Consider the following 27,837-nt stretch of genomic DNA (forward strand, 5'->3'; position numbering starts at 1 on the left):
AGTGAGACAGCTATGCGATAGTAGGATAATGAAATTGACAATCGTTAAAATAGAAACAAATACACGCAACATGTCCATAGCCATTTTTTTCACTGTTGATTAGTCTATAAATAAAGAGTAGAGTCTGTATCAAATTATACCATGCCTGGTTGGAGACAACATTAGCTCATTATAGGCCTCAGAGTCAGAAGAAACTCATTTGAATAATTAATGAATAGTCAGACACATCCAACCTTTTTTCAAAAGAATACCAATTTATGCATCTACTAGCAAGCAATGAAAACGAGCATTGTATACAAGAAAGTCCACACTTCAAACTGTTTTCTCCCCCTGAAGTGCCATAGCCTATCGGCTAGCGCTTCTACAACCTCGCACATCAGACGGTTTAGCAGCTGGAGCATCAAACGAGAGTTGGAAAGAGGAGATGTAGAACGTTCAACAGACAGACTAAGTTTAACGAAACAATCGCTTATGATCATTAGTAAACACCTCCTGCTATTAGATCAAGTTGATCTACGTTAATAACGTTAATCCCAAAAATGTTTCTCCCAAAATGAATGTGTGCCTATTTAAACGGTTCTCGCGGTTGTTTCATTTTCACGGCGGCCTTCATCCATAACCGTCAGTTACATGGTTATTCAGTTACCGTCACAGCCCTACAAGGAACTATTATAATAATACACACATACACACACACACACAGAGACACACTGTCCCCCTCCCTTCCGCTCTAATAATAAACGGACAGAGCTTTCTGAGAGCGTGTATATGCTCACTCTAACAGTAATAAAGACGTGCGTTCTCGGATGGAAGGTAATCAATGGCCTTTTCCACGCCACTTAGAGCAAAGCCGAGCCAGTTCCCGCTTAAGCCCCCTCATTACCATGTAATGATCCAACCTAAGAATGATGATGCTAATCACAAACCATGTGTTTCTCTACAGTCTGAGTCTGAGAGAGGGCCCAAAGTTAAGACCAGGGCATTGATTTCTATTCATGGCCAGGCTAGCGTGTTTACCGTGGGGCACGGTGAGGGACAATGCCTGGCTGCGTCCTACAGTGCCCTGACAGGTCCCCCATAGCAAGGGAGAGACATGGAGGGAATGGTTCTCTTTTAATTACTGCCCAGAGAGGCAAAGGCAAATATTTGCCTTTTCTGACCGCCCTGCATACAAAGAAAGTCCTTTCATATTGGACGGGCTGAGAACAGACGGTGATGTTGCTGGGTTGTGTGTGTGTGTGTGTGTGTGTGTGTGTGTGTGTGTGTGTGTGTGTGTGTGTGTGTGTGTGTGTGTGTGTGTGTGTGTGTGTGTGTGTGTGTGTGTGTGTGTGTGTGTGTGTGTGTGTGTGTGTGTGTGTGTGTGTGTGTGTGTGTGTGCGTGCGTGTGTATGCATGCTTGTGCGCATGTATGTGTGTCCATGTCTCTTCTGTGGTTGCCGGGGACATTATGGGCTGTCTCACTCACCCACGGCCTTGCAGGATTTGGTGCTGGGGTCCATCTCATAGCCCTCGTAACATTCACACTTGTAGTCTCCTTTGTAGTTGACGCAGATCTGGCCGCAGGCGTCAGGGTTCTCACACTCGTCTATGTCTGAGGAGGGATATCAGAAGCACATCAATTACACTGGACACACTGTCTCTACTAAGACAGGATGGACAGCGGGATAGAGAGATATCTGGGACATTTACTCCAAGTAGCTACCGTCTGGAAAGAGAGAGTGCGAGAAGAGAAGGAAATGTGTGGGAGATTGAGGGAGCAATTTTCAGAGAGCGCAATCATTGGTAAGGCTTGGCTGAGAGGGACATATTGTATGGGAATCTACCTCCACAGGTCTTCTTGTCCATTAGTTTGTATCCAGCGGGACAGTCACACTCATAGCCGATCCTCCGGTCTCTGCAGATGTGAGAGCAGCCTCCATTGTTGTCTGTGCACTCGTTCACACCTAGAAAGAGAGGGATGAAGGGAGAAATAGAGTAAGGGGAGTCAAACATAAATAAAACAACCAAGATATTGGTCTATGTATGTGTGTATGTGTGTATGTGTATGTGTATGTGTATGTGTGTGTGTGTGTGTGTGTGTGTGTGTGTATATGTGTGTGTATATGTGTATGTGTGTGTGTATGTGTATGTGTATGTGTATGTGTATGTGTATGTGTGTGTGTGTGTGTGTGTGTGTGTGTGTGTGTGTGTGTGTGTGTGTGTGTGTGTCTGAGGTGGCCTCTAGGGGAATGTGCTCCTATCAGACACCTGGAACCCTTCCAGAATGCACTGGGGCTCAGATGGGGATGGCTTCGCACCAGGTGCCCCTCGCTAATCTGATTTCCTTTGGGGAGCATGTTTCCTCCCCTTATCCCTCTATCCATTCCGGCTTCTCCTCCCATTATCCATTCATCCCTCCCCCTATCCCTCTATCTAGCTCTCCTCCTCCTCCTCCTATCCCTCCTCCTTACCTTCCTCTATCATCCCTCCTCCTATCCCTTTATCCATTCCTCCTCCTTACCTTCCCTCTCTTTCATTCTGCTCCCCTTTCAGTATCCATCCTCCCGTACCCCCCTCTTTCTCTCTCCATCATTCCTTATATCACTTTATCTCACTCTTTTCCTGTCTCCCCGTCACCCTCCCTCCCATAAGCAGGGCTTTACAGTGCTACGATTTGTGTCGTTTTTATTTGGCAGCACCATGCCCCTAGGAAAGAAAATAAACACCCAACTGCAGATTACCACTTCAATCTCTCAAATATTTTCCATTGTGCTCCTACATTTCTTTGTGTGCTCCTACATTTCTTTGTGTGCTCCTACATTTCCTTGTGTGCTCCTACATTTCTATTTGTGCTCCTACATTTCTATTTGTGCTCCTTGTAAAACATTTCAGCGTAGAGCCCTGATAAGCCTAGCGGGTAGAGTGGGGTTGAGAGCTGACACTTCATTATTGGTACAGTCATGCGTGAGAGGAAGACAGGGGAGGCTGGAGGATGTTGTACAAACACAAGCTGGTCATCTATGAATATCTTAACTTCCATGTTAATGAATAACAAACAGTACATGTCCACTTATACTATAGCTGGAGACTGTGACATTAAGATCAAACAAGACCGGCAAATATAAGCTTCAGCGATATACAAATCAATGTAATATAATACAATTCCAACAGAACATAAATATGTACGTCAAAGTAAAGAGATCTAATGTCAGAGAGCTATGTACAATGGGTAACAAAAATATTCACCCCCCCCCTTGGATTTTGTCACATTTTGTTGCATTTAATTGTGATACTCCGGAATGTCAAAATTAATACAAATTTAAAAACTATAATATACACTGAACAAAAATATAAACGCAACATGTAAAGTGTTGGTCCCATGTTTCATGAGCTGAAATAAAAGATCCCAGAAATGTTCCATACACACAGAAAGCTTATTTCTCAAAAATGTGGTGCACAAATTTGTTTACACCCCTGTTAGTCAGTATTTGAGCCTTTATCAAGATAATCTATCCACCTGACAGATGTGGCATATCAAGAAGCTGATTAAACAGCATGATCATTACACAGGTGTACCTTGTGCTGGGAACAATAAAGGGCCACACAACACAATGCCACAGGTGTCTCAAGTTTTGAGGGAGAGTGCAATTGTCATGATGACTGCAGGAATGTCCACCAGAGCTGTTGTACATTTCTCTACCATAATAACGTTGTCTTAGAGAATTTAGCAGAACGTCCGACCAGGCTCACAACTGCAGACCACGTGTAACCACGGCAGCCCAGGACCTCCACATCTGGTTTCTTTACCTGCGGGATCGTCCGAGGGGAGGGGGTGGGTGCTGAGGAGTATTTCTGTCTGTAATAAAGCCCTTTTGTGGGGAAAAACTCATTCTAATTGTCTGGGCCTGGCTCCCGAGTAGGTGGGCCTATGCCCTCCCAGGTCGAACCATTGCTGCATCCCTGCCCAGTTGTGAAATCCATATATTAGGGCTTAATTTATTTATTTAAATTGACCGATTTCCTCATATGAATTGTTGCATGTTTATATTGTTGCATGTTTATATTTTTATTCAGTATAGTTGTTGCATACAGATGTAGGATCTTAATTGTATTATTTAATACAAATTTAAGAACTATAATATAGATGTTGCATATAGATGTAGGATCTTAATTTGAGCCAGTCAGAAGAATAATCCTGCAGCAAAAGGAAATGTGAATTATTATGAGGAAAAGTATTTAGACCTCTTGACTTTTTCCGCATTTCGTTACGTTACAACCTTATTCCTCAGCAATCTACACGCAATACCCCATAATGACAAAGTGATAACCGATTTATAGAGATTTTTTCATAAAAAACAGAAATACCTTATTTACGTAAGTTTTAAGACCCTTCGCTATGACACTCGAAATTGAGCTCAGGTGCATCCTGTTTCCATTGATCATCCTTGAGAGGTTTCTACAACTTGATTGGAGTCTACCTGTGGCAAATTCAATTGATTGGACATGATTTATATATGCCTATATAAGGTCCCACAGTTGACAGTGCATGTCAGAGCAAAAACCAAGCAATGAGGTCGAAGGAATTGTCTGTAGAGATCTGAGACAGTATTGTGTCGAGGAACAGATCTGGGGAAGGGTACCAAAACATTTCTGCAGCATTGAAGGTCCCCAAGAACACAGTGGCCTCCATCATTCTTAAGTAGAAGAAGTTTTGAACCACTAAGACTCTTCCTAGAGCTGGCCGCCCAGCCAAACTAAGCAATCAGGGGAGAAGGGCCTTGGTCAGTGAGGTGACCAAGAACCCGATGGTCAGTCTGACAAAGCTCTAGAGTTCCTCTGTGGAGATAGGAGAACCTTCCAGAAGGACAATCATCTCTGCAGCACTCCAGCAATCAGGCCTTTATGGTAGTGGCTAGACGGAAGCCACTCCACAGTGAAAGGCACATGACAGTCTGCTTGGAGTTTGCCAAAAGGCACCTAAATACTGTCAGACCATGAGAAACAAGATTCTCTGGTCTGATGAAACCAAGATTGAAGTCTTTGGCCTGAATGCCAAGCATCATGTCTGGAGGAAACCTGGCACCACCCCTACGGTGAAGCATGGTGGTGGCAGCATCATGCTGGTGGGGGCAGCACCATCATGTTTTTCAGCGGCAGGGATTACGAAACAAGTCAGCATCGAGGCAAAGATGAACGGAGCAAAGTACTGAGAGATCCTTGATGAAAACCTGCTCCAGAGCATTCAGGACTTCAGGTTCACCTTCCAACAGGAGTGGCTTCGGGACAAGTCTCTGAATGTCCTTAAGTGGCCCAGACAGAGCCCGGACTTGAACCCGATCGAACATCTCTGGAAAGACCTAAAAATAGCTGTGCAGCAATGCTCCCCATCCAACCTGACAGAGCTTGAGAGGATCTGCAAAGAAGAATTGGAGAAACTCCCCAAATACAGGTGTGCCAAGCTTGTAGCGTCATACCCAAGAAGACTCGAGGCTGTAATCGCTGCCAAAGGTGCTTCAACAAAGTACTGAATAAAGGGTCTGAATACGTATGTAAATGTGATATTTCAGTTGTTTATTCTTGAAAATTTCTAAAAACTAGTTTTTACTTCGCCATTATGGGATATTGTGTGTAGATTTAATCAATTTTAGAATACGGCTGTAACTAAGAAAAAGTCAAGGGGTCTTTCCCCTTTGGAAATACTTTCCAAATGCACAGTAATTAAGGGCTATTTTTTGAAGGGGTTGAAACATTTTTATTATGGCAAATCAAGTCTCACATTTTAAGGTGGAAATTCAAAATGTTAGAAGCCTTTTTAAACCTTGAGTTTGCGTAGAATTCTCAGCAACAAAAGAGTGATCAAATTTAAGTCCTACATCTGTAAATATTCACCCCTTTTTTCAGGCAAGCCTGAATTAGTTCATGATTAAAACGTGGTTTTAACAAATCACATAATAAGTTACACGGACTCACTGTGTGAAATAATAGAGGTTGAAATTATTTTTCAAGACTACCCCTTCCTCTGTACCCCATACATGCAACATCTGTAAGGTCCCTTGGTCAAGTGTTGAATTTCAAGCACAGATTAAACTACAAAGACCAGGGAGCTTTATGAAAAGCCTTATAAAGGGCAGTGATTGGTAGATGATTAACAATAACACATCCGATATTTAATATCTCTTTAAGTATGTCAAGTGAATAATGATGCTGTCGATAATGTATTAAACCACCCAGACACATCAAAGATTCAGTCGTCCTTCTGAACTGAGCTGCAGAACAGGAAGGTAACTGCTCAGGGATGTCATTGGTGATTTTAAAACAGCTACAGAGCTCAATGGCTGTGATGGAAGAAAACTGAGGATGGATCAACAACATTGTAGTGACTCCACAATAATTACCTAAATGACAGGGTGAAAAGAAGAATACAAATGAACAGAATAGAAATATTCCAAAACACGTATCCCGTATGCAACAAGGCACTAAAGTAATACTGCAAAACAAAAACATGGGAAAGGAATACATTTTTTAGGCCTAAATGCAAAGCCTTATGTTTGGGGCAAATCCAACAAAACACATCACTGAGTAACTGCCTCCCTATTTTCATGCATCATGTTATGGATATGCTTTTTCAGGATAAAAAAAAACTGCATGGCGTGAATCACAGGCCAAATACTAGAGAAAAACCTGCTTCAGTCTGCTTTACACCAGATACTGGGAGAGGAAGTTTGTTGCCTGACAAACAGACTTGATGTTTTAGCTAACCAAACCATCAGTCTTAGTTTGCTATTATGAAAATCAAATTCAACAATTCCAATAATGTTTTCAATTTGACTTTTGGTTTCAAAAGCAGCTCAAACATTGAACATGTAAGAATTAACTATAGCCATGAATTCTACCGCGCATTATAGGGAAATAATGCACACTCTAGAGTGCCGTTCAAGCCAATCAGAAATGTGTATTTAACAATCCCATGATGTAAGTAAAAAAATATTTGAAGAAATAATTTTCAAATATGTCATTGGGCTCATATCTTGAGCTAGAAATAATATTGTAGAAAAATAGATTTTCATTCATTTTGGAGTAGCATGTCTTTTTTTAAAGTCACCAGAACTGAGCTTCTCAGTCCTTCTACATAAAAATGTAACCCCCCCCTCTGCAACCTTTTCCCCCAAGCTGTAATCGCTGCCAAAGGAGTTTCTAACATGTTTTGACTCAGGGGTATCAATACGACTGTTTTGGAGCTGAAGTGAGAGAAAATTAACTCCCGTTTTGGAGTGAAATGTTGTCCATTCACATGTCAAATGTTTCCTCACTACAATATATGATCATGATACATTACATTGTGTTCATGTTTAACTGATGAAAAAATCCATGGGGGGGCGCATGCTAATCGGTTAGCATGGTAACCGGAGCTCATGCAGAGTCAATGGAACAAACTAGCTAGCCATTTACATTTCATTTTTTTGTATGTTTAACTAGCTGGCTAGCTAGCTTTATGCCATTCACATTTTTCTAGCTTATGATAATGAAGTTGGCTAAATCTAGTTATCCTTACGTCTGCATTAACATCGACTTGACTGGCAGCAGTTTGAGTGGATGGACAGAGCAGGGGCAACACCTCTTGATTGCTTGTTTGTTAGCTGATTAAATTCAGTACAGCTGTGGCAGTCATCTGGCAAAAACGAGTTATAGGAGATGAGTAAATGAATGTTGAAATTCTGTTTTAAAGCTCTATGCTTCATATGTCATCTATTATTCAAGTCCATGTTGCTCATTGCACATCATTGCTCCAGTGTCTCATACCCCTCTCCGTTGCCAGCAATTTTGCTCAGCAATATTGCCTAAACAATTTGCATGTGTATTATCTATGGTGGAGCGCTAATCCATATGGTGCCTTATGGGTAATGTAGTCTGAGCATGTTTCCTTGCCGTGAACAACCTCAAGGGAAGAGTTGGTATTTTGACGGTAACGAGCGAGCTGAGAATTATCCTGATTTATTCCCCCTCGATCAAATGAAGCTCCGATTACTACCAGAGTGACCATCTGCATGTCAACTGGATGCTAATAGGTGTGTGTGTGTGTGTTGGGTGTGTGCCGGCGTGCGTGGATGCATCCGTGTGTGTCTTACCGCACTCCTTCATAGGTTCGTCTGACCAGTCCTTGCAGTCTTTGATGGCATCACACACCTTGCTGCTGTCGATACACTCTCCATTCTTGCACATAAACTTCCTGGGGCCATCACACTTAGTGGCTGGTAAAGAGAGAGAGAGGGTAGAAAAATACACGGATCATTACCTTGCAAACGCTTACAACAAGTGTTTGATTTCCAATGCGTATCCCTACTCTGATTCCTCGGGCCAGATAGCATAAAATAGGTAATCTGCTTTCCAGACACTGCTATTAGCCTGGGGGTGGGGTTATAAAATAAGTAACAATGATAATTTGGTAGCTTAGCACTCTGTACCTGCAGTAGAGAAGATGATAGTGTATTAATACAAAATACACTATATATACAAAATTATTTGGATACCCATTGACATTAGTGGATTCAGCTATTTCAGCCACTATTTTCAGTCATTAGATCATTTATTTTGGTACAGTCCATATGTAACTTGTTTTTGGTCACAGGTCCAGGAATGGCTGAAGAATTGCAACATATACCTGGAGCTAACGCAGATAATAAAACAAATATATATATTTTAAAAAGATATGTGAATATATATATATATACACTGTTCAAAAAAATAAAGGGAACTACACAATGTAACTCCAAGTCAATCACACTTCTGTGAAATCAAACTGTCCACTTAGGAAGCAATACTGATTGACAATAAATTTCACATGCTGTTGTGCAAATGGAATAGACAACAGGTGAAAACTATAGGCAATTAGCAAGACACCCCCAATAAAGGAGTGGTTCTGCAGGTGGTGACCACAGACCACTTCTCAGTTCCTATGCTTCCTGGCTGATGTTTTGGTCACTTTTGAATGCTGGCGGTGCTTTCACTCTAGTGGTAGCATGAGACGGAGTCTACAACCCACACAAGTGGCTCAGGTAGTGCAGCTCATCCAGGATGGCACATCAATGCGAGCTGTGGCAAGAAGGTTCGCTGTGTCTGTCAGCGTAGTGTCCAGAGCATGGAGGCGCTACCAGGAGACAGGCCAGTACATCAGGAGACGTGGAGGAGGCCGTAGGAGGGCAACAACCCAGCAGCAGGACCGCTACCTCCGCCTTTGTGCAAGGAGGAGCACTGCCAGAGCCCTGCAAAATGACCTCCAGCAGGCCACAAATGTGCAAACTTTCAAAGTATTGAAGAAATGATGGGCTGTCATTTCTCTTTGATTATTTGAGCTGTTCTTGACATAATATAGACTTGGTCTTTTACCAAATAGGGCTATCTTGTGTACCTTGTCACAACACAACTGATTGGCTCAAACACATTAAGAAGGAAATAAATTCATTTAAGTGCATTCCAGGTGACTACCTCATGAAGCTGGTTGAGAGAATTCCAAGAGTGTGCAAAGCTGTCATCAAGGCAAAGGGTTGCTACTTTGAAGAATCTCAAATATAAAAAATATTTGGATTTGTTTAACACATTTTTGGTTACTACAACAGTTTGGGGAAGGCCCAGTGCACAAAGCGAGGTCCATACAGAAATGCTTTGTCGAGATCGGTGTGGAAGAACTTGACTGGCCTGCACAGAGCCCTAACCTCAACCCCATCAAACACTTTGCGATGAATTGGATCGCCAAATGCGAGCCAGGCCTAATCACCCAACATCAGTGCCCGACCTCACTAATGATCTCGTGGCTGAATGGAAGCAAGTCCCCGCTGCAATGTTCCAACATCTAGTGGAAATGCTTCCCAGAAGAGTGGATGGAGGCTGTTATAGCAACTTCATATTAATTCCCATGATTTTGGAATGAGATGTTCGACAAGCAGGTGTCCACATACTTTTGGTCATGTAGTGTGCAACACAATACAGAGAAGGGAAAGAGATATTGTGGTAAATGATGAGAGGAAATTCAGAAAAGATTAGCAGTTATTTCAGACTACTGGAACATTTGTCAACTATACACCCAGGAGAGAAGGTAAGGGGAGTAACTACTAGGCATGGAGGAAGACAAAATGGAAGAGGGGATGGTCAGTAAGGCCAACCCACCGTTGATACAGCCAGCCTCATCGCTGAAGTCAGGACAGTCATGGACCCCGTTACACTGTTTGGTGCCATGAATACAGGATCCATCACCACACTGGAACTCATCTGGACGGCAGGTCAGCAGAGCTGTGGAAGATAGAACACACACACACATGCAGACACAGAGCGAGAGGGAGCGGGAGAGAGATAGAAAAAAAGAAACACGGCACACACACACACACACACACACACACACACACACAGATTGCGTTAATTCACCAGCGCATCATCCAACTTTCTATCTCTCTAGAGATCCAACCCCAACCCGGTATCCTGTCAGAGATGAAATTACCCCAGTGAAAAAGTGCATGTTTCATCTTGGGTTTGGGCCAAAACGGAGTGCATTCCAATTCAGTAGTAATCCCTCATACATACAACTCCCCCCTTCTCCCCGTTTCCCTCTGCACCAGAGAAATGCTGTGGAAATGGAAAGCTGGGAGGTATTTACTCACTGTCTGGGTAAAACACACACCCAGGACTGCCCTGCTTTGTTCTGTTGTTTGTGCTGTTTGTGCTGTTTGTGCTGTTTGTGCTGTTTGTGCTGTGTGTGCTGTGTGTGCTGTGTGTGCTGTGTGTGCTGTGTGTGCTGTGTGTGTGTGTGTGTGTGTGTGTGTGTGTGTGTGTGTGTGTGTGTGTGTGTGTGTGTGCTGTACTAGCAGTAGTATAGGGGAAGGTTTATTTTACCCATTCATCTCTTTAACTGCTGCTTTAATTATTCATGGGATGCACTTTGGAGATGTAACCTACACCAGAGGACAAGATGCGAGGCACACACACACACACACACACACACACACACACACACACACACACACACACACACACACACACACGCCGAAAAGCCTCCCCACACACAATGCTACACACTCCAACATAAACAAAGACCCCCTTGATGTTAAAACCAGCAGCATAACCAGCGTAATCCTAGTGTATCACAACGTGCTGATGGTATCAGTCCAGTGATTGGGATCTGAGCTCAGCTAATAATAATACAATCTCGGGATGAACAGCGGCAGTCCGGGAGAAAGAAAGGGAAGGCAGGAACAGACTACAGAGATGAATGATTCTCCGTTTCTCATTTACATCACTATAATACTGTAATACTGAAACCCCTCTCCCGGATCACACATCTCATCTCTGCATCTACTGTATTGAGTCTGCTTAAAGGTGTTAAGACAGATGCTTCTAATAGCAGGGATCATGTCAACACATCACTACTGGTACGGCACACACATTGTTTCTGGATCAGGCAGTATCACTTCTAAACGTACAGTAGCCATGATAGGACAACGTATTACGTTTTGATAATGCTATTGATTTTGATTATTATGGTAGGTTTAATCAGGTTCCAACACCAACATAATTGTAAACCCCTGCGTAGATCTGCTCTGATTTCATCCCTGTCTTTGTGATCGGTGTGTTATTATGGAATGGTCTCTGGGGTTGAGATCAGGGTGTTACTCGGGGAGCGAGAGAGAGAGACAGGTTGTGAATGCCCTCATTCCCTCTCAAAGGGCTCTCCACTGTATCAATCATCACACTGTTGCATGGCAACCAACTCAACTGATCGCCCTGGTGTTTCCAGCGTGGAGCTTAGTATCACCGGGCACCATAACAGAAGTTTCAGCGGGGCTTTGACACCATAGCATCCATGCATACACGCAGGTTAGCGTTTCTCGTCATGAACCTTGTTCTGGTGGCAGCTCTGCAGTGGTCACTAGCTAGCACAGCCACAAAGTAATACAAAAGCAAATGTTAGTTTTCATGAATTTTTAGAATAGAGCCAATTTTGACTTTGCAGCTGGCCCATCTAGCAGAAATCGCTCAGTTTCGCTTCCAGGGCAAGATCCGTTACATTAAACGTCCACCTGCTGTATACACACAGACAAGCAGGCACACACAGGCAAAAATGCTAACACACACACACACACAAATGCCTATTCACTCACAAATCCATCCACATTTATTGATTGTACATTGATATAGTGATATTTACATAGAAGTCTTTCTAAGCTAATTAACCCCCCCCCCCCCCATACAGAAGACTCCAGTACATCCTTTTCATAGAATAGACTAGATACGTACAATGCAGAGGAAAAGTCTGCCCTCTTTAAGATTCTCTCTGTTTTTGCATATTTCTGTCACTCAATATTATCAGATCTTCAACCAAAACCTAATAGTAGATAAAGGGAACCTGAGTAAATAAATAACACAAAACGTTGACACTTATTTCATTTATTGAATAAAAAAATAAAAAAATAATGTAAGACCCAATTCCGCTGTGTGAAAAAGTAATTGCCCCCTTACACTCAATAACTGGTTGTTCCACCTTTACCTGCAATGACCGCAGCCAAACGTTTCCTGTAGTAGTTCATCAGTCTCTCACATCGCCGTGGAGGAATTCTGTCACACTCTTCCGTGCAGAACTGCTTTAACTCAGCGGCATTTCTGGGTTTTCGAGCATGAACTGCTCGTTTCAGGTCCTGCCACAACATCTCAATCGGGTTCAGGTCTGGACTTTGACTATGCCATACCAACCCTTTAAATGTGTTGCTTCTTAGCCATTCTGATGTAGACTTGCTTGTGTTTAGGATCATTGTCTTACTGCATGACCCAGCTGCGCTTCAGCTTCAGCTCACAAACGGATGGTCTGATATTCTCCTTTAGAATAGAGAGCAGCATTCATGGTTCCTTCAATGATGACAAGACGTCCAGGTCCTGAGGCAGCGAAGCATCACTATATGACGTTCTTACCGTGGAATGCAGTGTTTGGTTTTTGCCAGACATAACGGGACCGATGTCGTCCAAAAGTTCCACTTTTGACTCATTTGTCCATAGAACATTCTTCTCGGAGTCTTAACGATCATCCAGGTGCTTCCAGGCGCTTTTTGGCAAACTTGAGTCTACTGTTTGGATGACATGGGTCCCGTTATGTCTGTTGAAAACCAAACACTGCATTTCAAAGGGGCAATTACTTTTTCACACAGGGTCATTGGGTGTTGCGTAACAAAAAAAATGTGGTGGTTTTTGTTCACTCAGTTCCCTTTATCTAATAGTAGGTTTTGGTTGACGATCTGATAACATTCGAAACATGCACAAAAATATGCAAGAATAGAGAAAATTAGAAGGGGGCAAATAGTTTTTCACAGCCTTATATGTACGACCACATCCTGTGTGCACCCCCAGGTGATCCAACCCCAGACACAGTAGACGACTTACCGCAGTCAGCCTCATCAGACTTGTCCTTGCAGTCTGCGTCTCCGTCACATTTCCAGTTGAGGTGGACACACTCTCCACTGCCACACTGGAACTCCCCCTCGGGACACCGGGGCTTCTGGGGCTCCGTCCGGCGACTACAGCGCTCCATAGACTCGTCAGACTTATCCCCGCAGTCCGGGTCCCCGTCGCAGCTCCACATGTTCGGGATGCACTCCGAGTCGTTACAGCGGAACTCGTGGGGGCCGCACGTGGGGGTGGAACACTTCCCCTCGTCACTCCCATCCCCGCAGTCGTCGTCGCCGTCGCACACAAAGATGGGCGCTACGCATTTCCTGTTACGGCACTGGAAGTCCTTGGCGGGGCAGGCCTTGGTGTCTGGAGGGAGGAGAGGGAAAACAGAGAGAAAGAGCGAGGGTGATGAGTTAGAGGTCTAAATACCAAAGAGTGTGATGTGATGACAGGATACCAAGATAAAAATATGAAGAGAAACCATGATCTTTCATGCAACAGCTCTAAATGGGAGGACCAGTAAGGAAGAAATATTCTAACAGATTGCGTAACATAATGAGAGTGGGAGGTAAAAGGGTTAGCTGTAAGATCGCATACAGTACAGAGTATGAGAAAAGAGATGAGAAACGCATTCACAGTCTAGGCGCCTGGTCTGAACTACACCACCAGACATGGAGCCTCTAGGGAACACAGCCATACATCCATGCTAAAGAGAGCTAGGTTCTGTACTATAATGTATGTGTCAGAGAGAGAGAGAGAGAGAGAGAGACCGACAGACAGGCTCTGAAGGGAGTCTCTATAACCTCTCTGTGACTACCTCTAACCTCAGCGATTTCCTGGCTGCCCAGACAATCAATCAATCACAATTATTTATAAAGCCCTTTTTACATCAGCTGATGTCACAAAGTGCTTTATACAGAAACTGAGCCTAAAACCCCCAAACAGCAAGCAATGCAGATGTAGAAGCACGGTGGCTAGGAAAAACTCCTTAGAAAGGCAGGTACCTAGGAAGAAACCTAGAGAGGAACCAGGCTCTGAGGGGTGGCCAGTCCTCTGCTGGCTGTGCCGGGTGAAGATTATAACAGAACATGGCCAAGATGTTCAAACGTTCATAGATGACCAGCAGGGTCAAATAATAATAATCACAGTGGTTGTAGAGGGTGCAACAGGTCACCACCTCAGGAGTAAATGTCAGTTGGCTTTTCATAGCCGATCATTCAGAGTTAGAGACAGCAGGTGCGGTAGAGAGAGAGAGTCGAAAACAGCATGTCCGGGACAAGGTGGCCTCATGCTTGGCCCTGGCTCTGGGCAGCACAGACAAAATGACTGTTAGTATGCAGTGGTAAACGGCTGGCCCTGCCTTAATAGGGTCAGCTCAGCAAAAGGGATAACTGGCCCGAGAAGCTGTGGAACAATTGAGTTCAATGGTGTTTTTTTTATGTAGAGGATCGCTATATAACGCTGTGTGGACACACTGCAATGAGGGAATCTATACACACACAAGGTTAAACACATACACACGCAGGCACGGACGAATGCACGCAGACAAACATTCACTCGCAGAGGCGCACGCACACTGGCATAGCGCCAAACCACTCACACACAGACAGTAATGTTGAGACATGCGCGTAAAGTGCGGAGTTACACAACTAATGCTAAAACTGATGCACGTGGCGTAATCTTCAATCGACAGACTTACACTTGCGACGCCCTGTAGCACACACACACTGCCGACTGGGTATTGTTCACGGCGGTTGTTAAAATGCCACTTTAGCCTGTGGAGTTTGGTGTGTAACATCCACAATGAAATACTCCAGCCATCCCCAAAAGTTTCCACACTGGACTGACTCCCTATGATTTATGTGTTGTGGGGAAAAGGGTATTCTTGTCCTGCAGTAGCACTTCACTTTCCAGTGTTTGTGTGTGTGTGTGTGTGTGTGTGTGTGTGTGTGTGTGTGTGTGTGTGTGTGTGTGTGTGTGTGTGTGTGTGTGTGTGTGTGTGTGTGTGTGTGTGTGTGTGTGTGTGTGCGTGTCATCCTCCTACCACTTCATTCTCTCCCTAACACCAGCTCCCACGCACTGCGCCACTGGGGCTAATTACAATAATAGCCAATTGTATTTGCCGTTAACTTTGCGGCTGTATACTAATGATCTCCACTCCGATCAGAGTAATTAAGTCAACAAATAAACACGAGGCAATTAGAGGTTCAGGTGTTTACCACCCCCCCCCCCCCTCCAAACTCCCTCCTCCTGTCTGTTTGTTGACTGACAGTTGAGCAAGGACAGATTTAAAATCAGGTTCAACTTAGCACGATTTTCATTCGGGTTTATTTTTGATGGAACGTTTAAAATGCACAGATAAATGAATGGAAATGTAAACACTGTTGCTGCTATTTGTCTTGCGAGAACAACTCCACGAACGCCTCTCTTATACCTAGTATCACATTATATACTGGCTTCACAGTCGCATCTCACTCTCTGATAAATCCTCCACCGAGCACCTTGAGCTGAGCTGAAGAGAATAGATGAAAAGCTCTTTCTCTAGCCAGTGGAGAGCTGGGTCAGAAGGGTTATGTTTGCTGTAAACAGCGGGGCGGGAGATTATTGTCTGAGCTTGGCTCCCAATGGGGATAATTAGTGGGACAACCGTCTGCTAAGACTCTGGAACCTGACTGGATTCTGACTGTCTGAGATCAGATCTGTCTGAGATCAGATCTGTCTGAGAGACCAGGGTGCGACTGGAACTCCAGTAGGGAATGTGGCTTTTATTAGCCAATCAGGAACATCATGAACACCAACCATTCCAGTGTTTTTTTTTTTAGTTTTTATTTTACTTGCTGTGTTGTACTCACTTCGCCTCCATGGCCTTTTTATATTTTTATTTATTTATACATATATCTGTTTGCCTTCACCTCCCTTATCTCACCTCACTTGCTCACATTGTATATAGACTTTTTTTTTTTTTTTCACTGTATTATTGACTATATGTTTGTTTTTACTCCATGTGTAACTATGTGTTGTTGTATGTGTCGAACTGCTTTGCTTTATCTTGGCCAGGTCGCAATTGTAAATGAGAACGTGTTCTCAATTTGCCTACCTGGTTAAATAAAGGTTAAATAAAAATAAAATAAAATAAATAAATAAAAAAATAAAATGTAATGCACATAGTTATTGGCAAAAAGAGCTGATCTGATCAAGACCAATTAGTGAAAAAAATATCAGAATTGGGCTGCCTGTCTAAACGCAGCCATGATGCCACACACAACCACCCACTCACCCAAAACGGTGTGACATACGGCCCTAATGTCATCATACATCTCTGATGAGATCTGGGTACTGTATCTCTGCTCCACTCCCAGACCAGGGCCATCCCCACAGAGGATCAGTAAAGAGGACAGAGAGATTTAAACCCGTAGGATTGGATACTACGGGGGAGCAGAATAGAGGGTATTGTAGAGAGAAACGGGAGAGCAGAGTCGATACAGGCCCTAGAGGGGAAAGACTGTTTTCCACCTCAGGCTAACATATTCACCCGCTGGCCTAGTGCTGGACAGGTAATAGATGGATATGAAGATAAGACTGATCACATTGACCTTGTGTTAGGGAGAGACTATGGAACCCAATGGGGAAAAAAACCCACATTACCCACAACCACATGTGTGCAAACGCACACACACGTGTACCCACAAACACCACTACCCCCCCCCCCCCCCCCCCCTTTTTCACTTAGGTGTACGTTTCTGGAGCGTGATATTCAATAAGATACTATGCTTTGACATATCAGCCACTGAGCTGTCAGCACGGAAAAACCTCGCCGGCGCCGCCTAGCTTCGCATCGGCAGGTGTGGCCAACCTCGGATCACACGGAAATACCGGGAATTCGAATATTCCTCAATCCAACATCTCCAGGCAGACACAGCCACCTGGCTCTCTGGTTTATAGCCTTAAAGTCTGGCTCTAATGGCCCTTACAGCAAACCAACAGCACCGTCTGGAAATACCAATCTATGTCGCCATAGGAGTTATCAATAGAACAAATCAATAATAATGGAATAGTGCGCTGGTGCCGAGCTGACAGGGCATGATCATATCCTGAGGAATAATGCTATTGTCAAGAGCAGCCTCTCGATATGGCCCGGTGTATTGAGCCATTGTTTTTGCAAAAGCTATGAGTCACCTTAATATCATTAAAGCAGTGTGGATCAGAGAGATGTGTCCCCTGGGGGGAACCCCCTGTTTAGCCACCCAAATGGCACCCTATTCCCTATAAAGTGTACCACTTTGGTCAAAAGTAGTGCACGATATAGGGAATAGGGTGCCATTTGGGACACATACACACACACAAAAAAGTCTGTATCTGTAACAAAACACATCGATGATGTACAGCTCCCCTCATCGGAGCTGTCAGCCGGCTCACTTAGTGGGCTAAAGACTGGAGCTTTGGGTTGGGGGATGGAAGAGGAGGGATACAGATGTTACTGATGTAGCCATGCACATGTGAACTGCTGACAGGAGGGCCAGAGGGGTCTGTTTGCAGTATCTGAAAGACAGGCTTTGTGTGTGTGTGTGTGTGTGTGTGTGTGTGTGTGTGTGTGTGTGTGTGTGTGTGTGTGTGTGTGTGTGTGTGTGTGTGTGTGTGTGTGTGTGTGTGTGTGTGTGTGTGTGTGTGTGTGTGTGTGTGTGTGTGTGTGTGTGTGTGTAGATGTCAGTCATCCGTTCTCTAGGGTACCAGGGAGAGAGTTTATCAGTGGTTTGACTACATTAGGCTGGAGCTCACAGACAGAGACGGAGGCAGGCAGACAAGCAGGCAGACAAGCAGGCAGACAAGCAGGCAGACAAGCAGGCAGACAAGCAGGCAGACAAGCAGGCAGACAAGCAGGCAGACAAGCAGGCAGACTCAGACTCAGTGGTCAAAGAGTATAAAAAAATTACTTCTTAGCAAAGAGCAATTTCACAAGCAATAATTTTTCTAGGACACTGGGAGTGGTCTGAGTGGGGAGGGGAAAGTTGAAAACTAGCGGTTATTGGCAGAGGTTTGGAACTCTCTTTCTTATTGGTCTATTAACTCATTTACCGGCAGGCCAAAACTCAAAACAGGCTGAAATTTTAAGGGATCCTTTCAAACAGCTCTTACATTATCATTAGCATTATCATACATTTTACAATCGTTATTCCAACCTCACAGTATGGAAATAGATAGAGTGTTGTGTGGAAATAGTGTGGAAATAAAGTTGACAAAAGTGTTGACCGCACTGGGCTTTTAAGTCTTTACCATTCCAAGAGAGGGGAGTCGGTAGGCAGTGACATGGCACGATATGATCGCACGACAGGATAAGATAGGGCTGGGACAGTTTAGCCACCCTGTCGCTGTACGGTAATTGGAAGAGATGAACCTCTGACGGGCTACGCTCTGACCTGGGTGTCTTTTAAGATGAATTCCTAATCAGTGACGGTCTTATCAAATGCTATTGAAATCGGTGGTTGGTTTTGAAATGAACTTGTAGCTGCAGTAAAAATCCCCCGAGAGACATGTAGTACGTCTGCTCTACTGGAGTAAAGAGCAGCCTAGTCTCAGGGTGTCTCAGTGCAGTCGGTCTCTGCCTGTCTGTCTAGCAGGGAAGCCTGGGGGAGCATAGGTAAATGGCAGCTCAGAAGGAAACAGCAGAATATCACCAGGAAACAGAGAAAAACGTATGGATAACATGAGTGGCATCCACCCAGGGGTACCTCTACCCTTCCACTGCTAGGCCTGATGGGTAGATATCCTGTACATCTCCGTGGGTTAATGCCAGATGGATGGCTCAATCACCAGGCACCACTAAAGGCTTCAGATGATGCTTAGGCCTGGATTGAAATAGGAATCGCATTGAAATATGAATCAAATTGAAATATGAATCACATGATGCCAGGTTGCTGTCTCCTGGCGTGATTATTCCAACCTTTTTGAAACGAGGAAGGCATTAGAACGCAAACTGTCAGACGGAACAAGATCCCAAACGCTTCTCCCGTCACTCGATGTTCAGTGCCTGTCAGGGGCCAATTCCCATCGATATTTACACTCCGCGTATGCTGCTGGAAATTAACTTGAGTTTCCTTCGAAAACGGCTGAACAGTAAATCTATGAATATATTAAATAAAAAAATAATTAGATTAATAGATATTCAAATCTCAACTGCATCTTTCTCCCATTCTCTCTCTCTCTCCCTTCATTCCTTCAGCCCTCTCTCTGATGTTTTCCGCAGGCCCGGTGGGGAAGCTGTCAGTGTTTTAGGTTTGGGTCGGACAACCTCCCAGCTGCAGTTCCATCTGTTGTGTGATAGGGCATTGGTGTGAAAGGGAGAGGTGCTTAGAGGGGAAAAGAACATGGGCTAATGTTCCCAGAAGTTGGGAAACCACTAAAGTCTGAAACAACTGCACTGCCTTGAGGAAAAGAGTGACTGTGTGTGTGTGTTCCGTGCCCACATCCCATTACACCTACACAGTCACAGGCCCGGTCTGAAAGGATTACAAATGAAAGGCATTATAATAGAGGCTGGATCCTAAACCAAGTTGAGCAGTTCGGAATACACACACACACACACACACACACACACACACACACACACACACACACACACACACACACACACACACACACACACACACACACACACACACACACACACACACACACACACACACACACACACACACACACACACACACACACACACACACACAAGCGCTGCTCTTCCTCTGTAATTTATAAAGGTGGGTGGACACTTCAAAGCTCTCTTGATACGTTATCAAATAATGGGATGGAGGCTGAAGTTATTTTAGCGCAGGCTGGATAGGTGAGAACATCAAGGTGTGTTTAATTCACCCCCACCCCACACACACACACACACACACACACACAGCTCCTCTCCTCACTACGGCATCGATCCCAGTGCAGGTGTGCAACACAGTGTGACTGATGTGAAAATAGCAACAGGTCCCTTGGGTCTCCCTTGACTCTCTTTCCCAGGCCTGTGGAACACAGAGTGACGCTACAGTATAAGGCCAGGGCTGACTGATCCAACCACACTGCCACGGGCTAGGCTACACCACCGCTGCTCCCTACACTCCAGCCCTGACATACAGCTCATTGATTGAACAAGCTCCACAGTGCTCCACGCTGCAGCTGGGAGTGGAGGGGATTCCTTCCAGTCCACAACCTGCCATGGATAGCCTGGTTCCTCTCTAGGTTTCTTCCTAGGTTTTGGCCTTTCTAGGGAGTTTTTTAGGCTGGGTTTCTGTACAGCACTTTGAGATATCAGCTGATGTAAGAAGGGCTATATAAATATATTTGATTTGATTTGACAGCGCAGAGAGAAAGAGGAAGGTCTTACATACTCAGGTTAGACTGGGAAAACTGTGACCTCTAACTAAGCTTGCGTAACAGACTACATATACACAACTCCTTTTGGATTTTATGGCCAGGTACAGCAGTAGCTTACTTTAACAGAATGGCGACATTAGGTATCTGACTTGCCATGTAACTATAGTATGTAGCCATAGTAAGAGTCTATTTGTAGCAGTGTGTTCTTGCGATGTTCATACCACAGTGCTAAGAGCTCCCTCAGGACCACAGTGCCTGCTAGACTCTAAGAAAAATAAGGTACTATCTAGCACCAAAAAGGTTCTTCGGCTGTCCCCATAGGAGAACCCTTTGAAGAAATCATTTTGGTTCCAGGTAGAACCCTTTTGGGTTCCATGTATAACCCTTTCCACAGAGGGTTCTACATGAAACCTAAAAGAGTTCTACCTGGAATTAAAAAGGGTTCTACCTGGAACCAAAAAGGGTTCTCCTATTTTTTTTATTTTAACCTTTATTTAACTAGGCAAGTCAGTTAAGAACAAATTCTTATTTACAATGACGGCCTACCAAAAGGCAAAAGGCCCCCTGCAGGGAAAGCGCCTGGGATTAAAAATATAAATAAAATAAAATAAAAAATTGGACAAAACCCACATCACGACAAGAGAGACAACACAACATAAAGAGAGACAGAAGACAACAACATAGCACAGCAGCAACACAACATGTTAGCAACAACATGGCAGTAGCACAACATGTAGCAGCACAACATGTAGCAGCACAAACCAGGGTACAAACATTGTTGGGCACAGACAACAGCACAAAGGGCAAGAAGTTAAAGACAACAATACATCACGCAAAGCAGCCAAAACTGCCAGTAAAATTGAGTCTTTGAATGTCCTATGGGGACAGCCGCGGAACCTTTTTGGAACCCTTTTTTCTAAGAGTGTACGCTAAGAACTAAGCTGATGTGGTAAGGCAGGAAGTGAAAAGTAATGTACCGTGTGTCGTTGTGTGTATATACTTATGTGAGAAAAGCAGGCCCACATAACCATTGTGGGGGAAACATTTAACATGTAACAATATCCCTGTGACGTCGACTCATCTTCTGTGTAAATAAATGACAAACATATCGCTCCTCTCGAAGTCTCTGAGACAAACCGCCCGCGGAGCACTGATGAATTGGGCCTGATTTCTGTGGTGATCGTCGTTCAACTTTAACACGAGTCATTATTATTGACCCTGAGCGAGCCTGACTCATTACCTGGCGACAGAGAGACACACTCCGCTATACGATTTAGACAAACCACGGCAAAAAACAACAACATGCGCACACACACACATATGGGTGTACAACAAACCAGGCCCTTCGAGGTGTGATTAACATGAAAGCTCCAGCCTCACTCTCTATTTTCGTCCCCATTGTTTCCACTCCCCTGATTAGTCTCTCCATTCATTCACAAGTACAAACCACCATCCCCATCCCCAACTCCAGCTAGGAGCAGCAGGAGGGCATGTGTGCCTAAAACAAACCTAATTCCATATTATCATCAATTAAAAACTGGTAAACTTTCTTCAGAGGGCTTTATAAATCTAATAATGACCTTCTCAGACTGTATCCATGTATAATTTAACATATGGATGTGCTCAATTAGCAGCTGTAATTAACGACAGTGCTCCAATTTGGAAGTGGGAGAAGAGGGGGGAGGAGAGCGAGAGCGGGAGGGGGTTGGGGTGCAACATTTTGGAAGAGAGAACTGGAGTGGGGGTGGAGACTGGGAAGTGTGTGTGTGTTGGGGGTATCCAGTACTCTGTGCAGTACTCTGCAGCACAAACATTTAAACAATTGAATGGATTTTCCCAGGCAATTCTGCCAGTCAATACTCCTGTATTTGGCACACATCCTGTTTCCATTATGCAGGAATGAAAACCCACATGTGTGCATACTATGGTGTACTAATGTGCCAACAATACCTAACCATTTCAATTTCAAATAACAGCTAACACAATTCTGTACCTCCAAAAAATAGAGGAATGGAATTTTACTGGACGGAACACAGAATGATTCACATTCCAATGAAGGAATGAGGAGGTAGATCTTCAGCTGTGAGTCTGACCGCGTGCCCAGTGATATGCATGCAGCTAAGACACCACATCTCTTAAATGATAGATCAAAGGCCCATTTCTGCAGGTTGAGCCAGGATCACAGACAGACCCCATCAGACAGTAAATAAATGATCATCAGCACCCTCCATGAAATATTTCTAAGATGTAATAATCAATATTATTTTTCACTTCAATAACCGTATATACGTACAGTGCATTCAGACCCCTTGACTATTTTTTTTTTTTACATTGCAAACTTATTCTAAAATTGATTCAATCGTTTTCTCCCCTCATCAATCTACACACAATACCCCATAATGGCAAAGTAAAAACAGTTTTTCAAATGTATTAAAAATAAACAATAGAAATACCTTATTTTATTTTTATATATATATTTTTTTAAATTTTCTCCCCTTTTCTCCCCAATTTTCGTGGTATCCAATCGCTAGTAATTACTATCTTGTCTCATCGCTACAACTCCCGTACGGGCTCGGGAGAGACGAAGGTCGAAAGCTATGCGTCCTCCGAAGCACAACCCAACCAAGCCGCACTGCTTCTTTAACACAGCGCGCCTCCAACCCGGAAGCCAGCCGCACCAATGTGTCGGAGGAAACACCGTGCACCTGGCCCCCCTTGGTTAGCGCGCACTGCGCCCGGCCCGCCACAGGAGTCGCTGGAGCGCGATGAGACAAGGAAATCCCTACCGGCCAAACCCTCCCTAACCCGGACGACGCTGGCCCAATTGTGCGTCGCCCCACGGACCTCCCGGTCGCGGCCGGCTGCGACAGAGCCTGGGGGCGAACCCAGAGACTCTGGTGGCGCAGTTAGCACTGCGATGCAGTGCCCTAGACCACTGCGCCACCCGGGAGGCCCCAGAAATACCTTATTTACATAAGTATTCAGACCCTTTGCTATGAGACTCGAAATTGAGCTCAGGTTCATTCTGTTTCCATTGATCATCCTTGAGATGTTTCTACAACTTGATTAAAGTTCACCTGTGGTAAATTCAATTGATTGGACATGATTTGGAAAGACACACACCTGTCTATATAAGGTCCCACAGTTGTCAGAGCATGTTGTTAAGGCAGCATATCTTGGCTTAGATATTCTGGTTACTAAACTTGAAGATTTCTGTAAAGAAAAAGCTTGGAAACAATCATCATTTCTTAATTTCCAGGGAATTTATGTAATTACTTGTAACCCAATTCAAGACATGTGGATAGGTAAATCCAAAGTAAAAAGTTGGAGCATGATGAAAAAATGGGTTGTATTTACATGAAAATATTTTTTTATATATTTTTTATTAGGTTTAACCAAAGAGGAAAGGTGCAGTAGGTTGAGTGTTGAAAGAAATAGGTTGCAACTTGAAATATACGTTCGGTAATAATATAACAGTTGGCAATGAATCAACATTGAATTTGGTTTCAACAAAGATGTTTTATTTTATTAACAAAACGAATTTACTTTTAGGTTGATCCAAAGAGTCATATCCTGCTGTGACTGGAGACCACATTTGAGTCTCTTCTTCAGTCATCTCTCTGCATGTGTATCAACAGATAGAGGGGATGGGATAGAGGGGATAGAGAAAGAGGTCAAAGTCAAGATCGTTGCCTCCCCCCAGGTTCAAATGCATTCTCAGTTTGTGTTGGTCGATTTGGCGTCTCTTCAATTAAACATAGGGTATGGCAAAGTGGGGTATGGGGGATTTTTTTTTTAAGTTGAAGCTCGTTTACTGCATTTCTATACAATTTAAAAACTCTAAAAATGCATTTGGAGAACAGCAGCCATGAATTATTATCGCAATATTAGGTTTAAAGGTCTGTGGAACGTCATATACAACGTCAACCACTACTCAACGTCATCGTAAATGGACTATTTTCTTGTGGAACGGTGCAGCGTGAAATAGATGCATAATGCACGCTATCAAGTCACAAAGTCACCGGTTTCAAATGCCGACATCCATAGGCGGAGTTTCACGTTTGGGGAAGTCATTTTTTCACCAATAAAATTGCACCTTTATAATAAAGGATTGCATGCATTAACAGTATCATTGCATTTGCAGGCTAATGTAAGAGAGACTACATTTCCTAATGTGATGAGTAGATTGCATAGTCATCATTTAGACTAATATAAGTCAATTACTGTGAGCAAAACAGACAGTTGTGAACAATGCATTAACCATGCATGCCTGAGCGCGTAGTGATATAGAGTAGTGCCATACAGTAGTGACATAGAGTAGTGCCATAGAGTAGTGACATAGAGTAGTGACATAGAGTAGTGCCATAGAGTAGTGCCATAGAGTAGTGACATAGAGTAGTGACATAGAGTAGGCCTAATTTTTGGCACGGGAAAATGTTTCATGCGATTCTACTATATGATTGGAGACAAGCAACATCTTTCGTAATGCGACACAAATTAGTAGCCTACACTTCTGACACTGACACACAGATCAGCAAAAACAACTTTCCCTTGAATGCAACCATCTAATCTAGGCTTATGAGAAGGGGAGACGCAAATTGTACAACAAGACCTCCGTCTAGAATTTTGATAACTAGCTACAGATTAGTATTTTATTTCTCTTCTCTTTTCAGCAATAGCCATTTGCTTTCTAAACTGTGTTTTTCCTACGATTGTGTTTTGAAATATTGGGATAGGCCTAGAACTATTTAACTGCTTTTCACTGAGCTGTAACTCAACAATCAGCTACTTAGTAGAGGCTATTTCCTGCGCGCGCTGACCAAATTGCGAGCTTAAAACAAGCCACAGCTCATTTTGAAAATAAGCTAATAGTCCTCTGTGGCCAAATCATGCTCTTTGGTGTAGTAATTGTTATTATTTTATTCATTTCTGCACAGGCAACGAGCAATGAGATACAGTCAGGTCCATAAATATTTGGACATTGACCAAGTTATTATTATTTTAGCTGTTTACCACAGCACACTGGAGTTGAAATTAACTAATGAATATGAGCTGAAAGTGCAGAGATGTTTTTTTCCCCTCCCTTTTTTAAGGGACCAATAGTAATTGGACAATTGGCTGCTCAGCTGTACCATGGCCAGGTGTGTGTTATTGATTTCAAGTGTGGCATTTGCATTTGCAATCTGTTGCTGTTAAGCCGCAATATGAAGTCCAAAGAGCTGTCGCTGCCAGTGAAGCAAGCCATCATTAGGCTGAAAAATCTAAACAAACTCATCAGAGAGATATTAAAAACATTAGGTGTGGACAAATCCACTATTCTTAGAAAGAAAGGACGCACTGTTGCGCTCAGGAACACCAAAAGGCCCGGGAAGACCACGGAAAACAACTGTGGTGGATGACAGAATAATTATGTTTCTGGTGAAGAAAAAAAAACTTCACAACAGTTGGCCAGATCAAGGACACCCTCCAGGAGGCAGGCATATCTGTGACAAAGTCAGCAATCAAGAGAAGACTTCACCAAATAGAGGGTTTACCACAAAATGTAAACCATTGGTAAGCCTCAAAAACGGGAAGATCAGATTTCCCAGAATGATGGGAAGAGAAGAGCATGGAGAAGGGAAGTAACTGCTCATGATCCGAAGCATACCACCTCATCTGTGATGCATGGTGGAGGCAGTGCTATGGTGTGGGCATGTATGGCTGCTAACGGAACTGGTTCCCTTGTATTTATTGATGACATGACTGCTGACAAAAGCAGTTTAGGGTTGTGTTATCTGCTCAGATTCATGTTTTACCTTTATTTGTCTAGGCAAGTAAGTTAAGAACAAATTCTTATTTATGTATTATTATGTTGTCACGATCTATCACAAGGATGACGCTGGAGAGACGAAGCAGGTACGGGGAGTAACATTTAATAAATAACGGACATGGAACGAGACATAAACAGCGTTAGCAAACAGAAAACAATCAATGCAGAAGCGGGGAACAGAGCTGGGGAACTGACACATATAGGGGAGGAAATGAACAGGTGATAAGAGAGTCCAGGTGAGTCCAATAACGCTGATGCGCGTGACGAGGAAAGGCAGGTGTACGTGATGGATGGCAGGAGTGAGTGATGCAAGGCATTCTGGCGCCCTCAAGCGCCAGGGGGAGGGGAAGAGCGGGAGCAGACGTGACATATGTATTCATGACAATGACCCAAAGCATACTGCGAAAGCAAACCAGTAGTTTTTTAAGGCAAATAAGTGGAATGTTCTGCAATGACCAAGTCAATCACCTGACCTGAATCCAGTTGAGCATGCATTTCACTTGCTGAAGGCAAAATTGAAAGAAAAAACGACCCAAGAACAAGCAGGAACTGAAGACGGTTGCAGTAAAGGCAGAGCATCACCAGGGAGGAAGCCCAGCATCTGGTGATGTCTATAGGTTCCAGACTTCAGGCAGTGCACTGACTGCAAAGGATTTGCAACCAAGTATTAAAACTCACAATTTTTAATTTATGATTGTTAGTTTGTCCAATTACACTTGAGCCCCTAAAATTGGGGGGCTATGTATAAGTGGTTGTAATTCCTACACTGGTCATACAATAATTTGGACAAAACCATTCAATTAAAAATGATAGTCTACAATTCAAGCTTCTTTTCAAATCCACTGTGGTGGCGGACAGAGCCAAAATGATGCAAATTGTGTCACTGTCTAAATACTTATGGACCTGACTGTAGCTCATTTTGGCAAATGTTATTAAATTGACTTTAGGGGAAGCTTATCTTCCCCTAGCCTATTGAACACGCCGCCTGTGCCGACATCAATGTGAAAGTAGATGGTGCATAAAACAGCCGCTCACCAGTCTTGTAATGATTTTAGTCAAAAAATGTTGCAGTCTACTTTTAAATTGTTGGTCTTGCGCTAGGGTATGGTGACTGCCATACCCTACTGACACCCGTGGCCTCAGGTAACACCTCAGTATATGAGATTACACACGGACAGGTAGACAGACAGGAAGACAGACATTTCAATCTCAGCCATTCACTGAGACAAACCTGCCCTACTTATGAGCTGCATTTCCCACTCACC

At 43.7% G+C, this 27,837-nt stretch overlaps 1 protein-coding gene across 4 annotated transcripts in view; it reads right to left on the bottom strand.

Moving 5' to 3' along the window:
• LOC129855533 (low-density lipoprotein receptor-related protein 8-like) overlaps positions 1 to 27,837 on the bottom strand; it is a 258,688-nt gene that overhangs the window by 55,476 nt on the left and 175,375 nt on the right. For all 4 annotated transcript variants that reach the window (XM_055923302.1, XM_055923305.1, XM_055923303.1 and 1 more), the window contains exons 5-9: positions 13,396 to 13,770; positions 10,141 to 10,263; positions 8,106 to 8,228; positions 1,824 to 1,943; positions 1,466 to 1,591 (exon numbers count right to left, since the gene is read on the bottom strand). In XM_055923302.1, the coding sequence (XP_055779277.1) occupies positions 1,466 to 1,591; positions 1,824 to 1,943; positions 8,106 to 8,228; positions 10,141 to 10,263; positions 13,396 to 13,770 (867 nt within the window). The remainder of the gene's footprint in view (positions 1 to 1,465; positions 1,592 to 1,823; positions 1,944 to 8,105; positions 8,229 to 10,140; positions 10,264 to 13,395; positions 13,771 to 27,837) is intronic.

The sequence above is a fragment of the Salvelinus fontinalis genome, chromosome 5, assembly GCF_029448725.1.
Source record: "Salvelinus fontinalis isolate EN_2023a chromosome 5, ASM2944872v1, whole genome shotgun sequence".
NCBI lineage: Eukaryota > Metazoa > Chordata > Actinopteri > Salmoniformes > Salmonidae > Salvelinus > Salvelinus fontinalis.